The 25,111-nt window shown below is 39.6% G+C and overlaps 1 protein-coding gene across 5 annotated transcripts in view; it reads right to left on the minus strand.

Annotated features, from left to right (window-relative positions):
• LOC136666160 (homeobox protein cut-like 2) overlaps positions 1 to 25,111 on the minus strand; it is a 220,017-nt gene that overhangs the window by 172,734 nt on the left and 22,172 nt on the right. For 2 of the 5 annotated variants that reach the window (XM_066644204.1, XM_066644206.1), the window contains exon 12: positions 18,411 to 18,564. In XM_066644204.1, coding sequence (XP_066500301.1) covers positions 18,411 to 18,564 — 154 coding nt within the window. Of the gene's footprint in view, positions 1 to 9,697; positions 9,797 to 13,061; positions 13,445 to 18,101; positions 18,207 to 18,410; positions 18,565 to 25,111 lie in introns of those variants that run through there. The other 3 variants (XM_066644207.1, XM_066644208.1, XM_066644205.1) reach the window with 3 other exon arrangements.

A 25,111-nucleotide genomic window follows, 5' to 3' on the forward strand; every position in this document is an offset into this window, starting at 1 on the left:
GTCCCCAGAGGGCTGAACAATCAGACAATTTCAAGATCACGAAGCATTAAACCAATCCCGGCAGGGTACACTAATTAAACAGCCGAGCCCGGCACCACCAACCAATCCCCACAGAGCAATTAAATCCATCCCCTCTAAAACACTGTGGAACCTGTCTGGGGAAAACTGCAGAAGAGAGAGCGAGCGAGAGAGAGAGAGCGAGAAAGAGAGAGAGAGAATATCATAAAATTCATCTGGAGAGAGGGGGCAGAAGGGGGAATGCAGTAAGCTACTAACAAGGGGATTTGAATGGGAATGTTTCAATTCAACGCTTTGTTCTTCCTGTCTTTATTTTTTTAATTACTTGAGTCAAAATGCCTGAACAATGCTTTCTTTTCAACCCCAGTGGGTGGGGGGAAGGGTTTGACACTACATTATCATGCAAAACCTATGACCTATGTGGAGGGGGATGCATATTTAATTTGTATTAAAGTGTTCGGGAGCCACCCTGAGATGCATGGCTGCTTTTAAGCATTGTAACATACCAACAGAGCTGTGACAAACTCTAATCTCATGACCAATCATAAATAAAAATCAGAATGTGATCCATGTTGTAAAGACTCACACTTCATGCATGACTGAAATCGCACTCCTGAGTCACACAAGACCCGCGCATGTACACTACCCCAGCTTCTAACAGTACAGCTTATTGTACAGTGTCACTTCTGTCACAGAAAGACACCATTGATCATTTTCATCTCAAAACACTGCAAATCGATGAGCTGTTTAACATAATTAAGCGGTATTCTCTCTAGAACTCCATAACAATGTGACCACATAAGTGGACACTCGAACTGAGCGAGAGAGCAGTTCACTTGTTTGTTTGTTTATTTGTTTATCTGTGTCGTTTAGCAAATGCAGTGGACTAGTAGTTACACTTACTTAACTAGTAGTAAATGCCTCTGCATATTAATGCTCTGTACAGTTTGATTAGTGTCCCAGTCAATACGTGGATTGATTGAACACTTATGTCCTTAAGAACACGACTACACCAATTTACACTTGACGTTTCTAGCATTTCCATAATTTATATAAAAAAATAATAGCTCAGGCCCAAGAATAAACGTATGACATAAGTATGAAAGTACAAATCATGAATATTTGCCAATTTTGCCCTAACTCGACGACTTCTATCGCTTTTAATTCGCAGCTCACATTGTGAGTCATTAACGTATGAAACACATTTCTACTCGTCTCTATAAATGACCACTAATGTACTAATGATTTTTTTAATAGCATGAATAAAACATAGTATAATAGCAAAAAGGCCTGTGTAGCATCAGAATTAGGCAAACTCGTTTTAGGACACATAGGTGCAGCAGGACATTCAAACAAATATAATATTTTTATATGTTTAAAACTACACCACAAGCAATGCAGAAAAAAGCCAAGAAAAATATCTAAATATTCAATCTTGGAAAACTCTAATCAAGCTGAACTATAAAAACAAAATCTTATTGCCTGTATTGCAATATTACCTACACTTTTGCAAGGGAGAACAGCACTTTTTTTTTTCATAAAACCTTAAACCAAACATTATTTTAAGCTGTTGAGTTCAAAATGCAATAGACTGCCAATGGGCCTGCTTAGCTGGAGCAATATAAGGAGAGCCATTAGCATTCATTCAACTCAACTGTCACAATAAATACAAATCTGAACATAACAGACAGGGATGTCTGGTAATTTGTGAAAACAATTTTCCAGCCTGAATGTATATTTTGTAAAAAAAAAAAAAAAAAAAAAATGTCATGCGAGTGCCAGCTTATATATAGCGATTATAGTAATCAATGCTATTACTATAAATCAGTTACAGATTGAGGCTTTGTGTAACGGCTGAAAAGACAGAAACCGATTATTCAAAGTGTAGAGGAAAGTGTGTAAATCTCAAAGATCTGCCACATGGATATACTTCCATTTCCTTGCTATTAAAAATGATGAACTGCTTATGATGGTGCTGCTCATGTTCAGAACCTTCCACTGTCAGACAGGAACGTGTAATTAATTACACAAGACGCACAACAAAAGGAAGCCTAATAAACCACTGTGAAACTGCCTGTTTAGTCTATAATTAGACCTACATGTCACCATCAGATCAAGAAATTGTAATGTTTCCACACTGCTTGTAGAATTTGTTTATGTGGCTGTTGATAGATTACAATAGAGGCCCATGAATATTAAACAAATAAAAAAGGTTGAGCTTGTCATACATTTCTAGCACCTTATAACATGACAAAATAACCATGAGACACTAAGCAAGAAAGCACAGGAATAAATGTTTCAATGATCTCTCAGACCCACTTCACAGCAGAGGAGCATAAAATAAAAGAATTTGCATGCAAATATAATATATGGAGTATCATCGTCATAGGGGGAGGACTAGTTGGTGCTGTTCTGTTGCATAGTAGTGGAGTAAACACTATGTGAGTATACACACACACACACACAGAATCAGGGGGTCTCCTTTTATCCCTGAAGGGCAGAATGGACAATAGGGAGCTGAATTACGGCGACTGAAGCACTGCCTGATATGAGAGAGGCAGAGAGTGGAGTAGGGGAGTGAGAGAGAGAGAGAGAGAGAGAGAGAGAGAGAGGAAGAAGAATGGAGGGATTCAATAAGGGCTCTGTAAAATGAACAAGAAAGGCTGGTGCTCAATACGTCTGCCATCAGACAGTCAAAACAAATAAAGAGGGCCGCTGTACAGGTACACAGCTCAATATGGCCTCACTGGGCAGAGCTCTGGCTGCCAACAGGGGAGAGAAGACACAGATTTATACTCATACAGATGAGCCATTAGCTCTCTTTCTCTCTCTCAGTGCACCTCTGAAATTTTACAGGGATGCTGTTCAAGTTGAGGCGGACACCGATAGTCAGGACTGTGCTACAAGGAAAGCCCCTGCTCCTCTAGACTAATGTGTCCCCTAAGTTTTGTTAAAGCCTCGTTATTTACTCCAGCGCCAAGCCCACTGTAGCCCCCAGGAGCGTCAAGGAACAAGGTATTAATATGAAAATACTGAGAGTCATTGCCGTGAAGGACTATCGCGCTCGGTGCAGATCGATAGTGAAAAATTGAGGATCTATGCATTTGGGACATTATTAGGGATTCCAAGAGGAACCAGCTTAAGCTGAAGGTGCATGTCATGGTTATGCACTGAATGTAGCAGTAGGCTAATGCTACAGTAGAGCTTGCACATGTAATAAGGGTCAGTACTGAAGCATGAAGGTCAACATAGCGCTTCATCAGTTCAGTTGCACCCGCTGTTCTCCTGGCTGATCCGTGTTCCCTCGAATCAGCTCTAGTGCCTGGTCTACAAAAAAAAAAAAAAAACGCAGGCGCAAAAATCACGTCAGGCACGTTAAGAGCGCCGCTGGCTTTGTGCAGGGGAAAGCATAAACCGCCGTCATTACAAAAAGATCACAGCCGTATCAAAGCAGCCGTGTTTATCCTGGAACAGTGGGTGTGAATGGAAGAAAATGACTCTGGACAGGTATGAAAATCAAACCCCAGGAGGGTCACAGTGATTAAGCCGACGTTTTATGACAGACCCGTTCTCTCCTCTATGAATAGTCACTCGTCGCCTTGCAGAGAAGAAGCAGGAAAGAAAAAAAAAAATAAAAAAGAAAAAAACAGTTTATCATTCCACTCCTCATGCTGAAGTATCTGCTTTGAAGTCTCGAGCACTAATTCTACAGAGGAAGGTTAAACTGCTTAAAGCTTGAGTCAGTTTCACTTCCCCTCTAATGTTGTCAGCAAAGCTGGAGAATGTGACTCCTGGATCTCACAACTCAATTTGCTCACACTGTAAAGGATTTTTCTCTCCCTTTTCTTTTCCCTTTTGTTTCCACGGCTGAGGAAAGCAGCAAAATAGAAAGGCCATCCTCAAAGAAGCATGGTGGACAAGAGCCCGTCCTAAATCTCACATATCTGCACATTAAAGCGCAAGAGATAAGCATGTATGGCGATGCCAATTTATTCAAATGCCGATTTTACAGAAACGCATTCAAGCCCTAAGGCCTCAACTTGAGTCTGTCATATCCCCATCCTTCATTGATCTGTTTTTTTGGAACAACATTTCACATGCCAAACTGCCTGGAATGCAGTCAGTGTGTCTTTGTAGTCATCACAATTAATAATATGTGGATTATCTGTGACTGGTTACAGGGCCTGATTGTTGTGCATTGCTGCAGGAATTCTCAGTGGGGCTGTTAGGCTACTTGTTCATCTCTCAGGGCGCTTTCCACTTAATGTTGTTGAGGGTATCCAAGGTTTCCTCTCAGCAACTGCACTGGTTCTTTCATCATCGCAAATCCCAACCGCCCTGCAGAATATCTCAAAACCATTCCGGATCCGGCGCATTTCAAGAACAACAATAACAACAATAAACACAGATCCACTCCACCATGAACGAGTGCAAAGTTGAAACGGGCCTTTTTCACGGCCAATTTGAGCTGGTTGGGGAAAAGCTCTTGGCACAGCTTACACAAAGACGCCTGGCTACAGCTACGCACTCACAAATGACGCTGTGATGGCATCGTTTGGCGCTGCTGCTGCCGCTTGCTGCGGATTAAAGCTGACATGCAAAGGCCTGAGTCATGCAGAGTATGGCACAATCACAGCTTTGTGTTTCTGATGTCTTTCACGTCGCCTCAGAAACTGGGCCCCACACACACCAGGAACAAAGCAGAATGACCAAGATATCCTGTTGTCAGACTAGGTAAAGTCCAGTACAACAGCAAATACAGGTTGCTGCAGGATGTCATCTAGGCTTTTGTGTTTATTGAACAGGTATTGGAGATTAAAGACTTTATTCATAAAAACAGGCATTCAAATGTAAGCAAATATATTTTCTTAATCAACTGAATAGTCGTATATTTACTTTTTTGTATTGTCAATATTGTTCCTAGGGTATTTCTAGGCTTAAATAATTGGTCATTTCTGTGAACTAATGAAAATGACTGTTAATTATATGCAAAAACATACATATTTTTTAGTAATACATAAACACATCCTCAACTTTCATTGATTAAATCAGTGCGTGGCAAAGATGTGAGTGACAAAACCCCATAATAAAAGGCCTCAACCATGATACGGAGCAAATAAGAAAAGCAAGCATTTGTGATACACACCACCCACTATTCATCATCTCATACAAAAGGATGGCGTAAGCCCATTCCCTACCGGCCGGGACCTGTGTTCAGGCCCGGCAGCACCTAGCAGGACCTTCTTGACCTGTCCTTTCCACGGGCGCCCACGGAAATGCCATCTGGCTGGTGTGAATGATTACCACGGCAACGGCCGAGTGACCAGAGAGCAGCGGGAACCAAGGTCACAGAACCTGTTCTCTCTCCATTTCTGTGTCATCGTTTTATGAGGTATGAACCCCACAAGTTCTTTTTGCCTGCAATGACTTCTAATTGAGACTGTAAGAATAGAAAAAGATACCAGCAGACAGGGCTGGGTAAGGTGCTTAACACTTCACAGATAAAAACTTAAGGCTTAAACTTCCTACCAAACCTGTCATCAACTAAAACCTTTCAAAGTTTTAAAAAATGACTGCTTTAATAAATATCTCGTTTTGTCACAGAAGCCAGATAGTGCTACAAATAACTATGGATAAAACCCTCATCTTCAGTATCTCTATTCATTCTTCAAGACCTAAAACACTAATAAACTAGTGGCCATTATGGGAACACCCTTGAGGTGTAATAACAATATAGCAGTTGGCTTATAATTATTGTAATTGCAGGGCAATCACCCTGACACCCAGAACCCACAAGATCCCAGACACAACTATCATAGGCTATAGCCATATGCAACGCTGCAGACCAACACAGACAAAAGAGGGTAATAAATCAACTGTCAGCTTCAGATCCCCCAGTTATTCCCCCACTGGTCAATACAAGCAGACTATTTCCACCCATGGGGTCCAAGGTTAGAGCACAACAGCTGATGAGAAAGACAGTTTAAAACATTTTCCAAAGAGGGCAGCCCTACACTTGGTGCTCATCTGCAGGTGATGTCTTGATGCAAACAAACATCTAAGGTTTCACAGATGTACTGTGAGTTATTCAATATTTCTATATTTAAGGCTAATCTATAGATCTCCATGAAGCTCAAGTTCAAGGGTGGGTGAGGGGCAGGTAGACACAATAGCCATGATGTCCTACAAGAAGGACCATGAGGAGACTTGAAAAACAAACAAATACTATGGCCAACCAAATAAAACAAATAGACTTTCATATTTAAAAAGTGAAAAAAAATATAAATAAGTTCTGGCTCATGCACCAATAAAGGCAAGAAATTAAAGATTCTCACGCATATGATAGCAACTGGATGGTGCTGCTGCAGAATGATTTGCACTTGATCTGAAGTTCAGCACATTTTCTGTAACTTAACCAAGTTCCCCTGCTTTCTGTCTTATTTTTTCCAGTTCATTTCTTAAGCAGATTCATGTTCAGCCTGAGATTTTTTGCTCGGATACCTCCGCAGCTACAGCAGACTGTGGGAGAACGGCGCATTTCATGACTGACGGAGCAGTGGTTTAGCATCTATTATCCGTGCATGTGTAATTTTAAAGGGTATGAATCAAAGGGAATGGGAACCAAGAGCAAAATGCAAAAAAGGCCAATAAAATATTCATAGACCTCTGTCAAAACAATTACAGACCTATTATAATACTTAAATATGACACTTGGAGAATGTGAGGGGCATTTATCACTCACCTATGTGGGCAGCGCAAAGGTCTGGCCAATTTCTTAAAGAAACACTTATTTAAGATTACTTTAAAACCATGGAACATACAATGCTTTTATAGAGAACCAGTGTTCATGACCTACAATGCACAATCTGTCTTGCCACACAGTTCAGATGCAGCTTTGGCTCATTTTTAACAATAGTTCGGAGGGTTGAAACTTCGGAGTTGACACGTCCAAAACCCATTTCAACATGATACCACAAAAATGTGTGGTGCTGACAGGGCATTTGGTAGCTGCATTCAGCACACATAAAAAAGCTTCGAATTGTCACCAGATGCAGGTGAGCGCATCAATAACCTACACCAGGTGCGACCTAGACTAACTCAAGAAACAAAGTAAAGCCTCAGGGCTTGGAAATGCAAATGTGTGCATTTCAAAAAGCCAGCAACAGAGGCAATGCACTAGACGGAATGCATGCTATAAAGTATGTATCCACAATATAATGATCTGATTTAAAGCAAGGTTTACCACTGGAATCGCTATGAGGCTTCCCGGCACAGATTCAGTTGGCTGGTACTGACCACTATCATTTACATTCCACCAAAGGAGCTTCAGTCAAATATGGACAGTTTTGTCTTTGCAGGTACAACAATACATCAATGAACATGCAAACTCAATACAAAGAAGACAACATCTGTACAACACTTCCACGCTTCTGTAAAAAAAAAAAAAAAAACATTAACTAAAGCCTTGCAGTTACACAGCAAATAAATAGAGCCAGGTAAAGCAACAACCACTCTGATATTTATGTTTTCTGAATCTCTCTGAAACTGGAAAAAGTAAGCTTTTAAATCAGAAACACTCCTCCAAAACTTTATTCAAATATTTTAAGGTGGAAGTGGTGTTCAGATCTTGGATCTCTCTGTTGCGGGTATGTGAACAGAGAGTCTCAAGGCAAAACAGAAGCAGCATCTGTAATCTTGCTGAAATCTCCACAATTCACACATCAAAATAAAGTCTTGCAATAATGACACAGATTTTAGAACTTTCTTTTTTCTCTGTTTTATAGCTTCTAAGTTTAATATGTTTCAGCTGGCTACAGCAGAGTAGGACGGAACAGGTTAGTGAGAACACGGAAGCAAACCACAGAAGTAGTCAGGTATGAGCAATGAACTTATATATTGAGATTTATGTCACACCAAATCAGGTACCATTGTCCAAAACAGCAACAGAAGGGTGTGATGTTTGTTATGTTGCTGGACATATTTTAATGTTTTAAGGTGGAAGTGGCAATCAGATGTTGCGCCTTCTTTCCAGGTAAGTTAAATACAATCTCAGCTTCACGTCTGAATGCCACATCCAACACAAAACATACTACAAAACATGCTTTTTAATAACATCAAAGGCTGCAGAGCATTCTTTTCGAGTTTCAGAGAATGGTATCTGACCTAATACGACATACAAATATCAGTGTCCTCTGATACTGCTCTGCCTGACTGTTCTTACTCACTGCTTCAGTATCCCCACTAACCCATTCCATCCTGCTCCACTACAGCCACCACAAACACTGCTTATCTCCACGACCAACACAAATCTGCTCTCCATACGAATCAATACGTGTGCAGTGTGGATGGCGACCGAAACGCTGAATGAACGGCTTCCACGAGCAAAAACGAAGCTGGAGAGGCTGGAATAGCAAAGCGGCCACACACACACGCACACACAATCCCAGCCCCCTCGAAGGGTTCCTGGCATGCTCTTGTCATTGCTCATGTTACAGGACATCAATCATACTGGGGGGGCCGAGGCTGCTGCCCTCTCGCCGGCCGAGCCTGATTTACAAACATTAGCAGAGAGCAGCGATTACACGGCGCTCATACACACACACACACACACACATACATACACACTGCGGCTGGAGCAGGGTATATACACACACACACACATTCACAGACGCACACACAAAGAGACACGGTTGCATTTTGCAAGGTGCCACACGGTGATAAAAAAGCTCTAGGCGCTGCTCTGGTCCTTTTGACTATAATGTGGGATAAACCGTTTTCTATAACTACGGCTTTTTGTCTCTCTGAATTAAGTCGTTAACGCACGCATGCAAAAGAATAATTATAGGTTTAATCCAATTAAACCTTAAGAAAATGTATTTTTGTAACGTATTTTAACACCTCATTCGGTCAAGCGAAATAGCCTGAGCACCCGAATGTACCTGAACTGCACCTCACATCGAAAGAGTAGTTCAGCAGAAGTTGTCGTTAGATAACCATCCTAAACTGTCCAGCAGTCAAATTATGAAGATGCTAAATGTGTCAGAAAACCAGGTAAAGTCTACACAACCGGACTAAATTGATAACTTGTTCGGAAACAGAACATCCACCGACCGACGCAGCGCTAAAGATGCTCCGTGCAAACGAACACAACAAACACTTTTATTACCAGACCACAACAAACCACAATTACAGTTGAAACTCCACAAAACCTTATATTTCTAAATCTTTCTATAGCTGTCCGACCAGAACCGAGCCGCTCTCTCCGTGTCTCCCGGTGTGAACGAGCGCCGTAAACCGGGCGAAACGCCGCGGTTTTACAAAACACACATACACACACACACTCGCACAAAAGTTTAAGTCCTCTGAGCTAACGCTCGTTAAAAGTGAAAAGTTTCCCGCGCTAAAAAGCTCGAAGCGCAGCGCGCGCAACAGCAGCAGGAACGCGCCCCGGCGGCTCGAGGCTGGAGCGCGCGCCCCCGCTTGAGCCGCCGCGCGCTGATCGATGAGTGAACCGAACAAAGGCAGAAACGGAGCGGGATCAATTTCTAATAAGTATCAATGCAGCGCGGCCCGCTTCACCTCAGAAAAACTGCCCCAAAAGCCCCGGTTCGTGCCCCGCGCCGCGGACACGGTTCCACGCTCGCGGTTCCCGCAGTGGAGCTGAGAGAGAGACACTGACCTGCAGCCGCCGCAGATCAAATTTCTTCCAATATTGAAACATCGATCCCACATCGGCGGCCATCTTGGGGTATATCGAGGAGCTTTTTTTGTTTTTTTTCTCTCCTCTCCCACCGGCTACAATAAATATACGGGCTGGATTCCCCTCGTTAAACGACGTCGACGCCTCACACGCCACATGAGAGAAAGAGAGGGAGAGAGAGGGATGAGGGGAAAAAAACGATGTTCAGAAAATAACAGCAGCCCTTAAAAACAGAGCAAGAAAACTGAACGAAGCCGAGCGGAGGAAAAAAGTGGAGAGTAAACAACGCGGAGCGCGTGCCCGCGCGGTCCCGGCCGCTCAGTGGCCGATTGCACTTGATTTTGCTTTGGTAAAGTTATCAATACTGACGTAACGGCGTGATCGATAACGTCTGGAAACGGGAAGGAGAACAACAGAAGGCTGACGCGCTGGGGGAGTCTCCGTGCAAATGTTATTATAGGGAGCCACATTTAGCATCTCCTACTGAAATGTGTGCCTATGTCACCGGTTTGAGAAAGTTATGAGGGATTATAACAGAGCGTTTTTGGCAATTAGAGCTAAAGAATCAAATAAGGGGAGCTCTTCCTCTGTTTGATATGGTGACCACACTGCTGTTCTCATTTCAGTGATGGAGCAGCTTAAAATATCAGTTTAAGTAAAATCCATGAAACCAAAGTACATAAACAAAATAAATACAACGATTAAAAACGACAGGGGGAAGATTTAATACACATTAAAGATAATGCGGAGAATTAAACATAATTTATTTATAAAAGTGATTATTTGTGTTTTCATCAGAAAGGGATGGAAAATACTGAGTAAAATAGGCCTAAATCATGCAATTTCGCACAACATATAAAAAGTGATTAAAATAAAATGAAAACTGTTCTTTCTCAAAGGCAGCTGTATAACCATGAACACTAACACTGAATGCATAAATGATTACTTGCATGATTAAACTCCTCTGATTCTTTTAAGAACCTATTTAATATCTAATCACCAAATGGGTTCTGTCATTTATACAACCGGCCTTTGAGGTACTGTGCAGAACTTTGGTTCAATATACATTTGAACTCTCTTTATTTCTGTAGAACATGCCGTTTGACTGGAAAGCCTTTCTTTATAAATTACTTAAATATCCATATATCACTTGATATTTTTATTTAACAGCATTTGGCCACTGATTTCACCGACACTGCTCATCAGGATGCCTGCTCGTTTTCTGATATGAAATGTTAAATGTAAAACTCTTTATATACTTCTTATCATCTCTTGCTCCCTCTTGTGGTCTTCCTGGCTTGTTTAATAGGCTTACTGCCATCTTAAAAATTCAGGATTAACAGGAACCAGGAGACATGGTCTTACAGAGTGAAGACCACCATTATTATAATATATTTTTAAGGAATATATTTTGTGCATTTATTCCTAATATTAGCAGGTATTATACAGTATTAGATAGCAGAGCCTACCAGATTATGAGAAGTATTTTTTTCATCATATCCAGCTATTTATACCCTGATTTGATCAAAGTTGCCTCATTTTATGGTAATATTCAGTTCCCAGGGTTAAATAATATGAACGGAGTCAACTGTGAGCAATTACAACAGGAACGCATCTGTCATTTTTTTCTTTACTTTTTTTTTATATTAAAATCAAACAGGGCCTACAAGTCAAGTCTATCTTTAGCTGGAAATGCTTGTGTGCTTTACAAACCACCTAAGGGATACATTATAGGTGCTTATTAAAAGTTTCAGTTTTATTGCCTTTTATTTATGGCTTCAGGGGGAATCGAGTGCATCAGTCTCATAAGAAGGCAATAATGTATCCTGTTTTCATATGGTTCATTGGTAAATTTGAAATTTAAATAAGTGCTGATATACAAGCTGGATGCACCAACACATATTACTTTTGTTCAAATCTAAATATGGAAATATTTCAAGTGTGCACTCACCGCCCCCTCCCGTGTCATTTGCACTGAACAATGAAACAATGAGAGTTAGGATTTTCACAGGTTTTCTGGGCAGTGCCGCACTCCTTGATGCCAGAGGTGGCTCACTGGGATTTGCTGATATGAAGTGCCATGCAGTTTTGGGTAAAAGAAATATACTGAGATGCGCTGTCATCTTTGACACACGCTGTAATGCAGAGCCAATATAATATTTAGAATGAGTATCAGACCTCTGCAGTAGATGTGGACTGATGCTATAAGCTTTGTGTCCTAAAAACACACACAGATGTTTGACTGTGCCTGGACAAATCGTTCCTGGAATATTTAGAAATGCAGTTGAACTCTGGTGTATTGATTGTCTCTCGGGTCCAAAAGGCATCAAAACAGGTGCCTGCAGGTGAACAACACATCCCAATGTAAAATATTGACAACAGCCTATTCTTTTCAGCCATGCACGAGATTAATGCATTTTAACACATTGAACACAGGCATCAACTTATCTGTGTGATGTCACACTCTATACCTTCTCTTTGTCACACAACCACAATGTTGCAGTCCCTCTCCACTTTGCTCGAGTCGCATGACCTTTCCACTGTAGAAAATTAAGGTATTTCTCCACTTCTTTTCTTACATCTTACGTATTCTTACATTCCATCCCTAATAGCTTTTGCTTCATATGTATAACCTCCAACCAAGGTCTACAGACAATAACTAAGTACTGCAGATACAATCACTAAGCATTTCACCGTTTACAGCAAAGAAATATTTTTCCTATTTTACTTATTTAAGGTTCGGTGTAGTAAATACATGTGGTTGATACTTAAAATATAGTGCGTAAGTTACTTTGTCATCTTAAGGCTGTGAGTGGAAGTGTTTTCAGTGTAAACCTTTCCAATCATCTCTTGTAACTGTGACAAGTGCTAACTAGACATGATGTGAAAGGAATGTTTACATCAACAGTGTAAATATAAATATTTAGATATAAATATAAAATATAAACATATGCTTATTTATGTGTGTCAGAAAATTATAATCATTTAATATATGATTTCACTTGTGTGATATGAATTCCTGCCAGTGCACGTGCACTGTTATTTCCATTACTACTAATACTCCAATGTTAAAGTTTTTTACCATTTTACATTTGGAATGGTAAGATCAATACAGCACATAAATATTTGGAGATGCTCTCTTTCTCTCTCTCTCTCTCTCTCTCTATATATATATATATATATATATATAGATATATATAGATATATATAAATCTAAAATGCCCAATTTCATATTAAATCACACTGAAAGTATCTCAGCAACTGAATTATGCAAAATATTTATAAAAATCAGTGGGTAAAAAAAAACAGAAAAACATAGGGCTTGCAATTAGTTAGCTGCCTGTGAAAGTAGTAATGTGAAAAGTAATGTATAAGTTGGAATTCATGTACTGATGTCATTCCATATACATTATTTTCATTTCACTAGAAAATAGTGGGGCTGGTGTTGTGGTGCAGCAGGTAGTGTCTCAGTCACACAGCTCCAGGGTCCTGGATATTGTGGGTTCAAGTCCTACTCCGGGTGACTGTGAGGAGTTTTTTGTGTTCTCCCAGTGTCCGCATGAGTTTCCTCCCACGGTCCAAAAACATAAACTGGTAGGTGGATTGGCGACTCAAAAGTGTCCATAGTGTGTGTTGCCCCGAGTTGGACTGGCACCCCCTCCAGGGTGTGTTCTTGTTTTGTGCCCAGTGATTCCAGGTAGGCTCCAGGCCCACAGCGACCCTGAACTGGACGAGAGGTTACAGACAACGATGAATGAATAGATGAATAGAAAACAGTGGGGCAATCACAAAAGCAAAGATTTCATATAAAGCAATTTCACTGTTAAAACTCTAAGAACAGGTAGAAAAAATAGGGAATATCTAAATGGTATAAGGGAATATTATTTTTAAACTGGGCCAGCAAAGGAAAAAGGAGTATGAAACCACTGAGGACGCAAGTTCCCAAAGCAGTAGATCACTGTGGCTTGCTTACTTTGTTCTTGTACGAGGCATTGCTGGCATTCTAAGGTAAAAGGTCCTAGTTGCCTTGTAGGGGTGCAATTCTGAGTCATGGTTTGGGGGAAGCAAAGAGCACTGCCTTTGAGAATTTGGAAGACAAGGAGAAGAGCTTTGTATTTAAAACTGGGAAACACTGCAGGAATCCCAGTAAAGCAGTCATATGACACAAGAGGGTTGCTCTGGATTATCTTCATGGAGATGGTAATATAATATTTCAAATATACACATATGAAATTTTTAGTATGATTATTTATGTTCTATTCAAAACTGCAATGCCTGCATTAACTCCCAAGTGGAACAACTTGCTAAGTCCTGGGCGATTCCAGGTTTTGCCCCCATTGATGCCTCACTCAAGGCTGAGTTAAAGAGAGCAAAGTTGGCCTTCTCTGCACACTAACTCTTCTCCCATCATTCAGGGCAACACTAGCCAGCACAGGTATCTGATAGAATAGAATAAATTTATTGTCCACAATGTGGAATTTCATCTTCGATCACTCATGGCATACAACACAAATAACATAACATCCACACCCATATGCAAAAGACAAAAAAAAAATCCTCATGTTATGTGACATTACAGAACTGGGCAGTTAGCACTCTGCTCCAAGTGTGTTCCTGTGGTCAATGATGGTGCGCCAGCAACAGGTTGAAAAGAAGCAGTGGCTGGCTTCATGTCTTAGTGGAAACCTGCTACATGGCAATACCTAAATTGGGAAAATACTTGGCTGAAGAAAAACAAACAAACAACTTAACACATGCTCATGCTTTGGTTAACTCTCCATAAGCTGTTTCTGTATATCTCAGATTGTTGATTATAATAAATCAACAATGGAATGAAGAAAACTGATCAGTCCAAACATGTGACTGTCTCAACTAAACCAGCAGACATCTAACCTTCTAGAAACGTTTGAATACGCATTTGCTCTGCTATGTGTTTAAGCCCTGCTGGCTGATACCCTAAACCCCGTTCAGTCAGCATTCCTACAATAGACAAGGGGTTAAGGCGCACTGTGGGCTACCTGGACATACACCATGAAATATTTATAGCAAAGGGGTCGGGCAAGGATGGTGAGACTATATAAAATCATCATTGTCCCCTCTCTGTAACACTTCAAGTGCTGCTTTTCAACTTGGAATTCTTTGACCACAGCTATGGTGAGTGATATTCATCTTAAGCAAGGTCTTATCTTTGTGATTGGCACTTGCGGAACCTCCAGTCCTTAGAAGATCACTTTTCTGTTAGTATCTTTTAGGAAAATAATTTGATGGTACTTATTTAAGAAATGTCTGCAACAGACTCACAAAAGCAATGAGAAAGAACCTCTTCTAGGTTTCCTTAGGTGTGTTTAATAGAGTTGTTTACAAAGATAAACTGTGAAGATTATGAAGATACTTTACATACAGACGTAGGTAGACATGTCTATTAATGAGTGATTTAAGCTTCGTACGTCCATTACTGGTGACTTTTTTGTTGTGCACATATACCTCGTACAATCCCCATAGAAAAGCATTAAATTAAATGTGATGCTCTGCAGCAGTCACATAAGCCTTAAGCCACCATGCCCAATGCAGTTGCCACTGCGCTGTGGAGCAGTAGACGTCTGATTTCTGGTGTGGTGAAGCACTGTCCAATACATTTGGGAAACTTTAAAGGAAAACTAGGCAGTATTTTGATTTTACCTTAGAATTACAACTTTAAAATCATTGTGATGCTTCACCCACCTGTAATAAGGAGAATAGATCTTTTATCATTGCAACTCTGGTCTCAGCACTGTAGAAACTGAACTATGTAACTTTTGTAGGCTGGAAATCCTCCAATTATCTTAAATGGTGTTGCTTTAACATAAGTTGGAATGACATTTCTGATCTGTAACTAACAATCCACCATCAGTACATGACAGTACAAATTTGTTTGTGGCTGAAAATAAGAAGAGAAGATGTGTAACTCGCAGCAGTTACCCTTGACTTCATATTTAGAGTTCTTCAGATTTCTATAGAGTTCTTCAGATTTCTAGAGACTTCATATTTCTATAACCGATGGTCATATACTGTTTTTGTGGGTATAAAGATGCTTCATGTGATATGAAAAACACCAAGATAAGCCTCGTTGTTACTTGTAAATATAACCCAAGGTTTACTTAAGTATTTGTTGTGTAATGTGTCCCAAGAAAGTTGCACTAGCCTGGCAAGTCTGCAGAGATTCACTCATGACTAAACTTGTGGAAGAACTAAGTTCTGCTCCACAGCAATTCATTGACCTCTACTTCCATACCGCAGCTGTTAGGATGTAATCCACACAGCACCACCAAGCAGCTGTCTGTGCAGCCATGGATCTAGGAGTGTGATGTCATGAAGAAGAAATGCATTCTCCGCTGTTTTCCTGGTTCTGTGGCAGCAATGTAAATAGCTGAGAATAATCCCTGTCTTCATGGGATTACCACTCAAACACTGCTCAAAGCTGGGCCTGTCAACAGCCTGCGCCAGAGTGTAATCCCACATCAGATCCAGAGGCTGAGCCTGTGAGGGGACCACTCCCTCACTGTGCTAATTATAAATCCTACGCAAACATTTCCACTAGTTCTCTGGACCTGAAACCAACACCCCCCCCCCCCCCCCCCCCCCCCCCCCAAAAAAAAAGATGTTGGGTATTAACACTCAAGTCATTCATATGGCTAATTTATACATTTTTTTTCTATCTAGGCACCCAAGAAGGCAAAGAAAAGAGCAGAAGGAGCTAACTCCAACGTATTCTCCATGTTTGAACAAGCACAGATACAGGAGTTCAAAGAGGTACAAGCAATTGCTAGATCCAAATGTCACAAATGCATCTTGATTAAAACAAGCTTCCATTTGGTTAGTCTGCCTCTAAATGTGTGGCTCATTAAAGTTAAAGAAAGATATCTAATAGGTCCTAACACTAAAACAACCATTGTTTCTTCCCTATGTACATCGTGGAGAATATACACTAACCTTGTACTTTCTATAAGCTCTAAACTACAATGTGAGCTTTGCGTATGACACTTCGTTGTTGCCATTTAGCACCACTGGTGAATAATTCAAAGTCTGTCAGGTGCCATTAGAGCAGTGAGGTGATTTACACTCAGAACACACACACACACACACTCTCTCTCTTCTTTTTCTTTCTTTCTTTATTTCTCTCTCTCTCTCTCTCTCTCTCTCTCTCTCTCTCTCTCTCTCTCACACACACACACACACACACACACATTGTCAGCTGTCTGAAAGTTAGGTGGAAAATAGAGAAGGACAGACATTCTTCCAAGTACCAAGGCGACCGTGGAAAGAGCACGACAAACAGGATAAATGTGAAGCTAATCCGTGATGGCAGTGATGGACACGCGCACACACACACACACACACACACACTTCCCCTCTTTCAACTCTCCCTTGCTCACCTAAAAAGGTGAAAGAAGAAAGAGACAGAGAGAGGGACACAGAGAGACAGATTATGCAGTAGAGGAAAGGAAGGGGATAGCTGTAGCTTTCCTTAAACACTGCAAACTCTCTCTCTCTCTCTCTCTCTCTCTCTCTCTCTCTCTCGCACACACGCACACACACACTATGGGGTTGTCCATTTCTCCCTCTTTATTTCTATGTCCCTTTTCCCTTTTCAACTGCCACAGGCTTTCACCATTATGGACCAGAACAGAGACGGATTCATTGACAAGAATGACTTGAGAGACACATTTGCAGCACTCGGTGAGAAAATGAAAATGGCCACTAATTACAGTAGCGTGTCACGTAGTGCTGGATTAGTCTTCGACTATATTAATATGGAATAAAATATTTGCACAATTATACAAAAAATTTAAACTGAATGTTCAATATATAATTGAATGCAGATCATTCTAGTAATCAAATCCATATTATCCTATCAAAGTAAAATGGGTGGTGAGGGTGTAGTGTTGTATGCTATTTTTGCACAATTAAATTAGGGGTAGACTAGAGATATTTTGGTCTTAAGACATATATCTGTACAATCAAGATTTTAAAAACATCAAGACATTATAATCCACAGTAAGAATGAGTACATTAACCTTACTGAAGCAAATGTAGATATCATCTAATATATCATCGCTGCCCAAAGATAAACATTTTTTTGTAGATTTTTAGCTTACTATATTATTTGATTACTGGCAGCACGATGGTGCAGCAGGTAGTGTCGCAGTCACACAGCTCCAGGACCCTGGGGTTGTGGGTTCAAGTCCCACTCCGGGTGACTGTGAGGAGTTGGTGTGTTCTCCCCGTGTCCGCATGGGTTTCCTCCGGGTAATCCTGCTTCCTCCCATTGTCCAAAAACACACGTTGGTAGGTGGATTGGCGACTCAAAAGTGTCCATAGGTGTGAGAGTGTGAGTGAGTGAGTGTGTGAGTGTTTGTCACCCTGTGAAAGACTGGCACCCCCTTCAGGGTGTGTTCCTACCTTGTGCCCAGTGGTTCCACGTAGGCTTCAGACACACCACAACCCTGAACTGGATAAGTGGTTACAGACAATGAATGAATGATGTATTATTTGAACACAGCAGCTGCCCTTCACATTGTATAAAAATTTCAAGCTAAATGGACCAATAGAAATGCTCCAAAAATGATTTGGGATAAAATCTTTTTTACATTCTGTGGGTACACAGAAAGGGTATGTGTGTGTGTGTGTGTGTGTGTGTGTGAAGGGCTCTGACCTCCTGAAACTCTGCTGGTGCTGCAGGGCGACTGAATGTGAAGCAAGAAGAGATTGATGAGATGCTGAAGGAGGCTCCTGGACCCATTAACTTCACCGTCTTCCTTACCATGTTCGGAGAAAAGCTCAAAGGTAAGGGACAGTTAGAGGGTGGCCTGCAATAAGAGTCAAGAAAACAGAAACACCAACAAAGGCTGAAAAACTCAATGATATACATACATACATGTATATATATATATATATATATATATATATATATATATATATATATAATATATATATATATATATATATATATATATATATATATATATATATATATCCACTCATCATTATGTCATTATATTAACACTGGTCTTAATGTTTCATTTTATTTCTGTGATTAGGTGCAGATCCAGAGGAGACCATCCTGAATGCCTTTAAAGTCTTTGACCCTGATGGGAAAGGATACTTGAAAAAAGATTTGTGAGTAATGCATATTAGATCAGGGATCTCAGATCTCAAGGCCATACAGAAATGGTTTATAAATACAGCACTGGGTTACTTAGTGAATCATTAAAAATGCTTTATATACTGAAGTAAAATAGAATTAGTTCATTCATTCTCTGTAACCACTTATCCAATTCAGGGTCGCGGTGGGTCCAGAGCCTACCTGGAATCATTGGGCGCAAGGCAGGAATACACCCTGGAGGGGGCGCCAGTCCTTCACAGGGCAACATAGACACACACATTCACACCTACGGATCACACCTACAATCCACCTGCATCATGTGTTTTTGGACTGTGGGAGGAACCCACGTGGACACACCAACTCCTCACAGACAGTCACCCAGAGCGGGAATCAAACCCACAACCTCCAGGCCCCTGGAGCTGTGTGACACTACCTGCTGTGCCACCGTGCCGCCCCAGAGTTCAATGTATTTTATTATTAAAATGATCTAAAATACTATTAAATTGGTAAGAACTTATTCAGTTGCCATGAGGCAGCTTTACAAACCATATATGCTGGACTGTTTTTTTTTATCTAATCTAATCATATTTGACATCAGCTCCAGATACTAATACCAAAAGTGAACATAAATGCAGACAAAATTAATTGTATACGCATTACATATACAAGAATATGAAAAATAATTAAATAATATTCTCCCAAATCACCAACTGCAACATAAGTGAATTTCCTCAGGGAAATAAATTAAAAACTACATCAAAACACAACATTATTGTACAGCTATAGTGATATATGTAGACTGATCAAATGTTATCCTTCTGTAGTGTGACTGAGATGCTGACAACCCAAGCAGACAGATTCTCTCCAGAGGAGGTTTGACAACTCATTAATTTTTCTTCTTTATCAAACTTAATGTTTCTAGAACCAGTGCACACACAACTGCTTGAATAAATAGTGCAATAAAGTGTTGTTATTGTAATGTACTATAATCTTTTCAGACTTGCAATGTTTTCTTTTTGTCCATGTGTTCAGATGGAGCAGATGTTCACTGCTTTCCCACCAGATGTGGCTGGGAATCTTGACTACAAGAACCTGGTGTACATCATCACACACGGAGAAGAAAAGGATTAGAAGTAATTAAAATCTTCACTAGCTGTTTGGATTCAAAAATGTCTGGTAAAATGCTTTACTTAGTGTGTTCTGGTTTCAGAACTGTGAGGAGAATGTTCATAGAACAGGCCTACACTTTATTAAGTATATTAAAAGTACACAGAGTGAGATCTTACTTTAAATAAATACATATATGAATTAACTGTTTCTTTCCTTTGTGTTTCTTGGCTTGGCTTTATTTTATTTCAATTGTGGAAAGGGGTTTTAACAACATAGTAATGCAGTTATACCGTTCCCAGGCAAGACCTCTACTGCCACCTACTGACTGGAAGCTACAGTTGCAATGAAAAATGTTCAACTGTCAATGTAAATTTTGTTTATTAAAAACATTTCTCACAACTGTTTGCATTACATCAGTTAAACAAGAACTATTTATATTGTTCAACTAACTACAAACCCCATTTCCAGAAAACGGGACGCTGTGCAAAATGTAAATAAAACACAGAATGCATTGCTGTGCAAATCATGTAAATCCTATGTTTAATTCAACGTAGAATAAAGAAAATATTTCAAATTTTTTTAAACAAGGTTAATTGGCAACAGGTCACTGAAATGATTGGGTTTAAAAAGTGCCTCTAAGAGGCTGAGTCTTTCAGAAGTAAAGAACTTGTGGATTTCATCTTTTATGATACCTAAAATCATTAAAAGATTCAAGGAATACAGAAAAGATTCTATATGTAAATGACACTATATGTAAAGGCCCACAGCCAGTATCCTCTATCTGTGATCATTGTAACCTAAGATGGCACTGATATAAAAATAGACATGTTTCTATAGTGGACATTACTACGTGAGCTCAAAAAACACTTCCCAAAAGCACTGTGAATTCAGTTTGTTGCTGCATGTAGAAATGCACGTTAAAACTCACAAATGCAGCTGCATTTTTTGGGCCTATGATGAAGTGAGGTGAAAGAGAAATAAAAATTTTAAATACTTTCTGGATATCAGGGATGATGCGTTCTCCATGCTGAAGAGGAGAGAGACCTGGCTTTTTTTAAGCACACAGTTCAAAAGTCAGCATCCATGATGGTATGTATGTGGCCTGAGTCTTAATACCCCTATGCTAACATTTTAATGTGCTACTGGAATCCACATATTTTTCAAAAAACATTTAAAATGTTGTCTGTGCAGTATTTTCAATTAAATATAGGCTTCAAAAGTTTTCCACATCATTGCAATTTTATATTAACATTTTGCACAGCAACATCTTTAGGATAGACTGTAATATAAAAGTGGTTTCTCCAAATGCAACAAAATAATTGCCACTTTAAATTACTACTGCATTCTCAGAATTATTCAAACCATTCAAACATTTTTATTACTTAGTAGAACATTTTGTTGTTGGTTGGACAGTAACAAAGTAAATGTAATGAATTTTTTTCATGCATCTGTACTTTACCGAAGCCCAGATACTGAAAATCTGCCGTTCCTTTTGGTTTATGTGTGAATATAACTGAACAAATCTCCCTGCTCTGCACAGTTCTCAGTGCGACACACAGTGGCACCTTTGCTAAGAAATAAACAAACAGCCGCACTAAAACAAGTGAAAATATTTCTCTGTCTAAAACCAGTAATACTGTACGTAATCACTTTCAGTTCATAGAACCATTATGATTTAACAGAATGACTGGTACCGTTTGATTGTATTTGAGTCATCAGTACCAATTATACTTTCATACAGTTTATGGTTCTTTAGATGTCACAAATCAGTCACAATTGGTGAGAGTCAGCTGGAGATTTATTAAACACAATACGTGAAGCAAGTCAAAACCAGAAGAAATATTCCAAAACCCAAAAATCAGTACAGAGAAATAAATTAGTCCAAAAGACAAAAACAAATATCAGGCATAAAAAGTCAGAAAATCAAAACCACAGCCTGTTTAAGAAACAAATTTCTCAGAAATAGCTCAAACTATGCTCTGCAACTGTGCAAACAAAACAAAAAGCTTAAAGGAACACTGTGTAATATTTTTACCTTAACATTACAGCTTCAAAATCATTGTGATGCTTCTCTGACCTGTAAGAGGGAGAACAAAGCCTCTGCCATTGCTAAATGCCAATTTATGCTTTTGCATTGACTCAATATAGAGCCTATACCATAGCATGCACAATTATCCTATGCCATTATGAAAGTTTATACTTGTGTGTTGGCATCTGTATCACTCTGCAATTACACCACCAAACCACTAGGGCTGAATTTCAAACACCTTCTACAACCCTATGCTGTACATAATGTAGTGATGTAGTAGCATTAGTGTTACGAATCTTTAAAGTGCATGATTTAGGGAGTGTAGTGTAGAGGAGTTAATATTTCTGGACTTCTTGACTTGAGCAACTTGAACCATCTTCGTCTGACTGCAGACCAATCTCTGTCGTTGTGGTTTGTGTAGATTCAACAAATTTCTGGAGAGCTGTGCATCAGGCCACGCTGCCTTTAGCATAGGTTCAACACAGAAGCATAAATTGGGTTTAATGCTCACAGGAACCTCTGTTGGTTTGGAGGGACAGGACCTTGGGTGTATGTAATAGTTGATATAACATCAATCATTATAAATAATCTTTGGCCATTTCTGCTGTGTTCATTAGTGTCAGACTAATTAATGACATTCTTTTAAAAGACAAGGGAATCAAGTGTGACACTAGAGTCTTTTCACCTACAGTGTGTTAAGCATGAGTCTTGTTACAAAAGTTATAATAGGACATTAGAGCCATAATACATCATAGTAGTTTTACTTTTGATACTTAAGTACATTTGAAGGTAAATACTTTTGTAAGTTTACTCAAGTGGAGATCTACAATGAGGACTTCTACTTTTACTGGAGTAATATTTTACCTTGAGTATCTGTACTTTTACTCAAGTACAGATACTCACCAGCTACTGGCAGCATTCATGAGGAATCATAGCTCATTCCTCGTGGGCAACAGCCTCCACTTCACTAATATTCTTAGGTTTCTTATTATTCTTAGGCATTCACCTTCTTCAAACCCCACCAAAGATTTTCTATGGGTTTCAAGGCAGGTAAATATGATGGCCACTCCAGAATCATCCAGAATATCCTCTGAAAATAAGTCTTTGGTGGACTTTTAGGTATGCTTGTGTTCCTTGTACTATTGGAAGTTCTGTTGATGCCCAAGCTTCATTTTCCTCACAGAAGTCATGAAGTTTCCTCTTCAGATTTCCAGTTATATCATCATCATTATCGTCTTCTTTTCCGCTTCTCCATTTCAGGGCCGCGGTTCCAGTTATATGAATTAATCAATTTTCCCTCCACATACTACAGGTTTACAGTGTAAATGAAAGCAAAGCATCCCCAGAGCATCACAGAGCTACTGCTATGCTTCATTGGATGCAGCATCTTTTTTTATATGCTTAATTTGTCCACCTCCAGACATACTGCAGATCCACTTCCCTGAAAAGTTCCAGTTTTGCTTCATTGCCACATAGAAGACAATCCCAAAATTCTATGGCTTTATATTTTTGAGCATAATGGGTCTTCAAATTTGGTCATGAAGACCTTCAGGGTTTAAAATGCACCTTATTGAGCAACCTGAAACATCTGTGAATTAAACAGGCTGAGCTTTCTATGCCACTGAAGCCTATTTTGATATGATGTGCTCAAAGTAACCCAAGAGGACTGCAATCATATCTCACATTAATTTTTCTTTTGATACTAAGTATATTCAAAGACAAGCACACTGTTCTGTAAATCAATCAGAAATATGAACAGGGGTCTTAAAATTCTATGCGTATTTCTATTTTCATATTTTCATTAGGAAATTTTTCATTTCAGTATTGGAATTCTGCATGGTGCCCATCACTGCTTATGGGTTCAGTTATATATAATTTTTTTTAAAGACACTGATGAGCAACAGGATGATTCAATGATAACAATCATTAAGAACAATATAAATAACTTATGAACAGTTCTCTACATTAGTCATGTAGATATATTACAGTCATTCTATATATAGAAGGTAATTTCTGAACACTGTGGCAGAATATTCCACTATTACATTTGAACAGATGTATGTATATATTTATAACACCACCTGTCTAATAATGTGTAGTCTAGTGGGGCTGGGTGCATAAACCTCCTGAAGAAAACACTACCATGAAGGGTTTGCTTGTTTTTAGGTATTTCAACGTAACTTCCATGCGAATCCCAGGACCCAAGTATTCCCAGCAAAACATTGCCAAAGCATCAAAATGCCTCTGGCTTGCCTTCTTCTCATAGTGAAATTTAGTGCCATCCCTTCCACGGATGATTAATGTATACATAACTATCAGCAATGCAGTGGAAAACATGTTTCCGATTAGACCACATTCTTCCACAGCTCCAATCTACATCTTACCCTGAAATCAATATGTGATATCCTCAAATCTATGTTTGCCACAATTGTTGCCACCCCTAGAAATTCTTATGAGTGCAACATAAGCATACGATAGGCTCATTAAGGTTTTAGGTTTTAAACATCCTGAGTACTTGGGAATATTTATATTTTTAGCCAGTTTCACAGAGGTATAAATATTACAGGATGAATAGGCCAAATTCCCTTAGGCATCCATCAGTAAGAGAAAGACCAAAGAATACAGCAAATATGTTTGACAAGACTTGACACACAGCATAAATTAGGAAATACCCATTATCATCAGGGCAAACTCTAAAATGACCACATACGTTAAAGATCACCTAAATTACAATCAAATGCAAACTACACAACCATAAGTTGTTGGTAGGGCTGCCATAAAAGAAACTCCCTTCTCTCAAGGACCAAGAACTACAGTATGCAAAACATTACTGGAACTTTCGATGGAACCATCTAATGACACTCAAACTTAGCTGACAACAAACCATGATGAAAGATGACCATTCCAAAAATTACTGTGAAGTACGGTGGGGGACCTGTGTTGTTGTAGGACTGTTTTTCTTTCAAAGTCCCTGAAGAGCTTGTCCATCCATCATGGAGAACATGAAAAATCAGTAGCAGTGGCCTTCTCATCCAGGATGCTTAAACTGTGCTGTTGTTTGCATTGTCTAGATGACATTGCCTAAAAACACACCACAAAATCAACACCATAT

Source organism: Hoplias malabaricus, chromosome 14, assembly GCF_029633855.1.
Source record: "Hoplias malabaricus isolate fHopMal1 chromosome 14, fHopMal1.hap1, whole genome shotgun sequence".
Classification (NCBI taxonomy): Eukaryota; Metazoa; Chordata; class Actinopteri; order Characiformes; family Erythrinidae; genus Hoplias; species Hoplias malabaricus.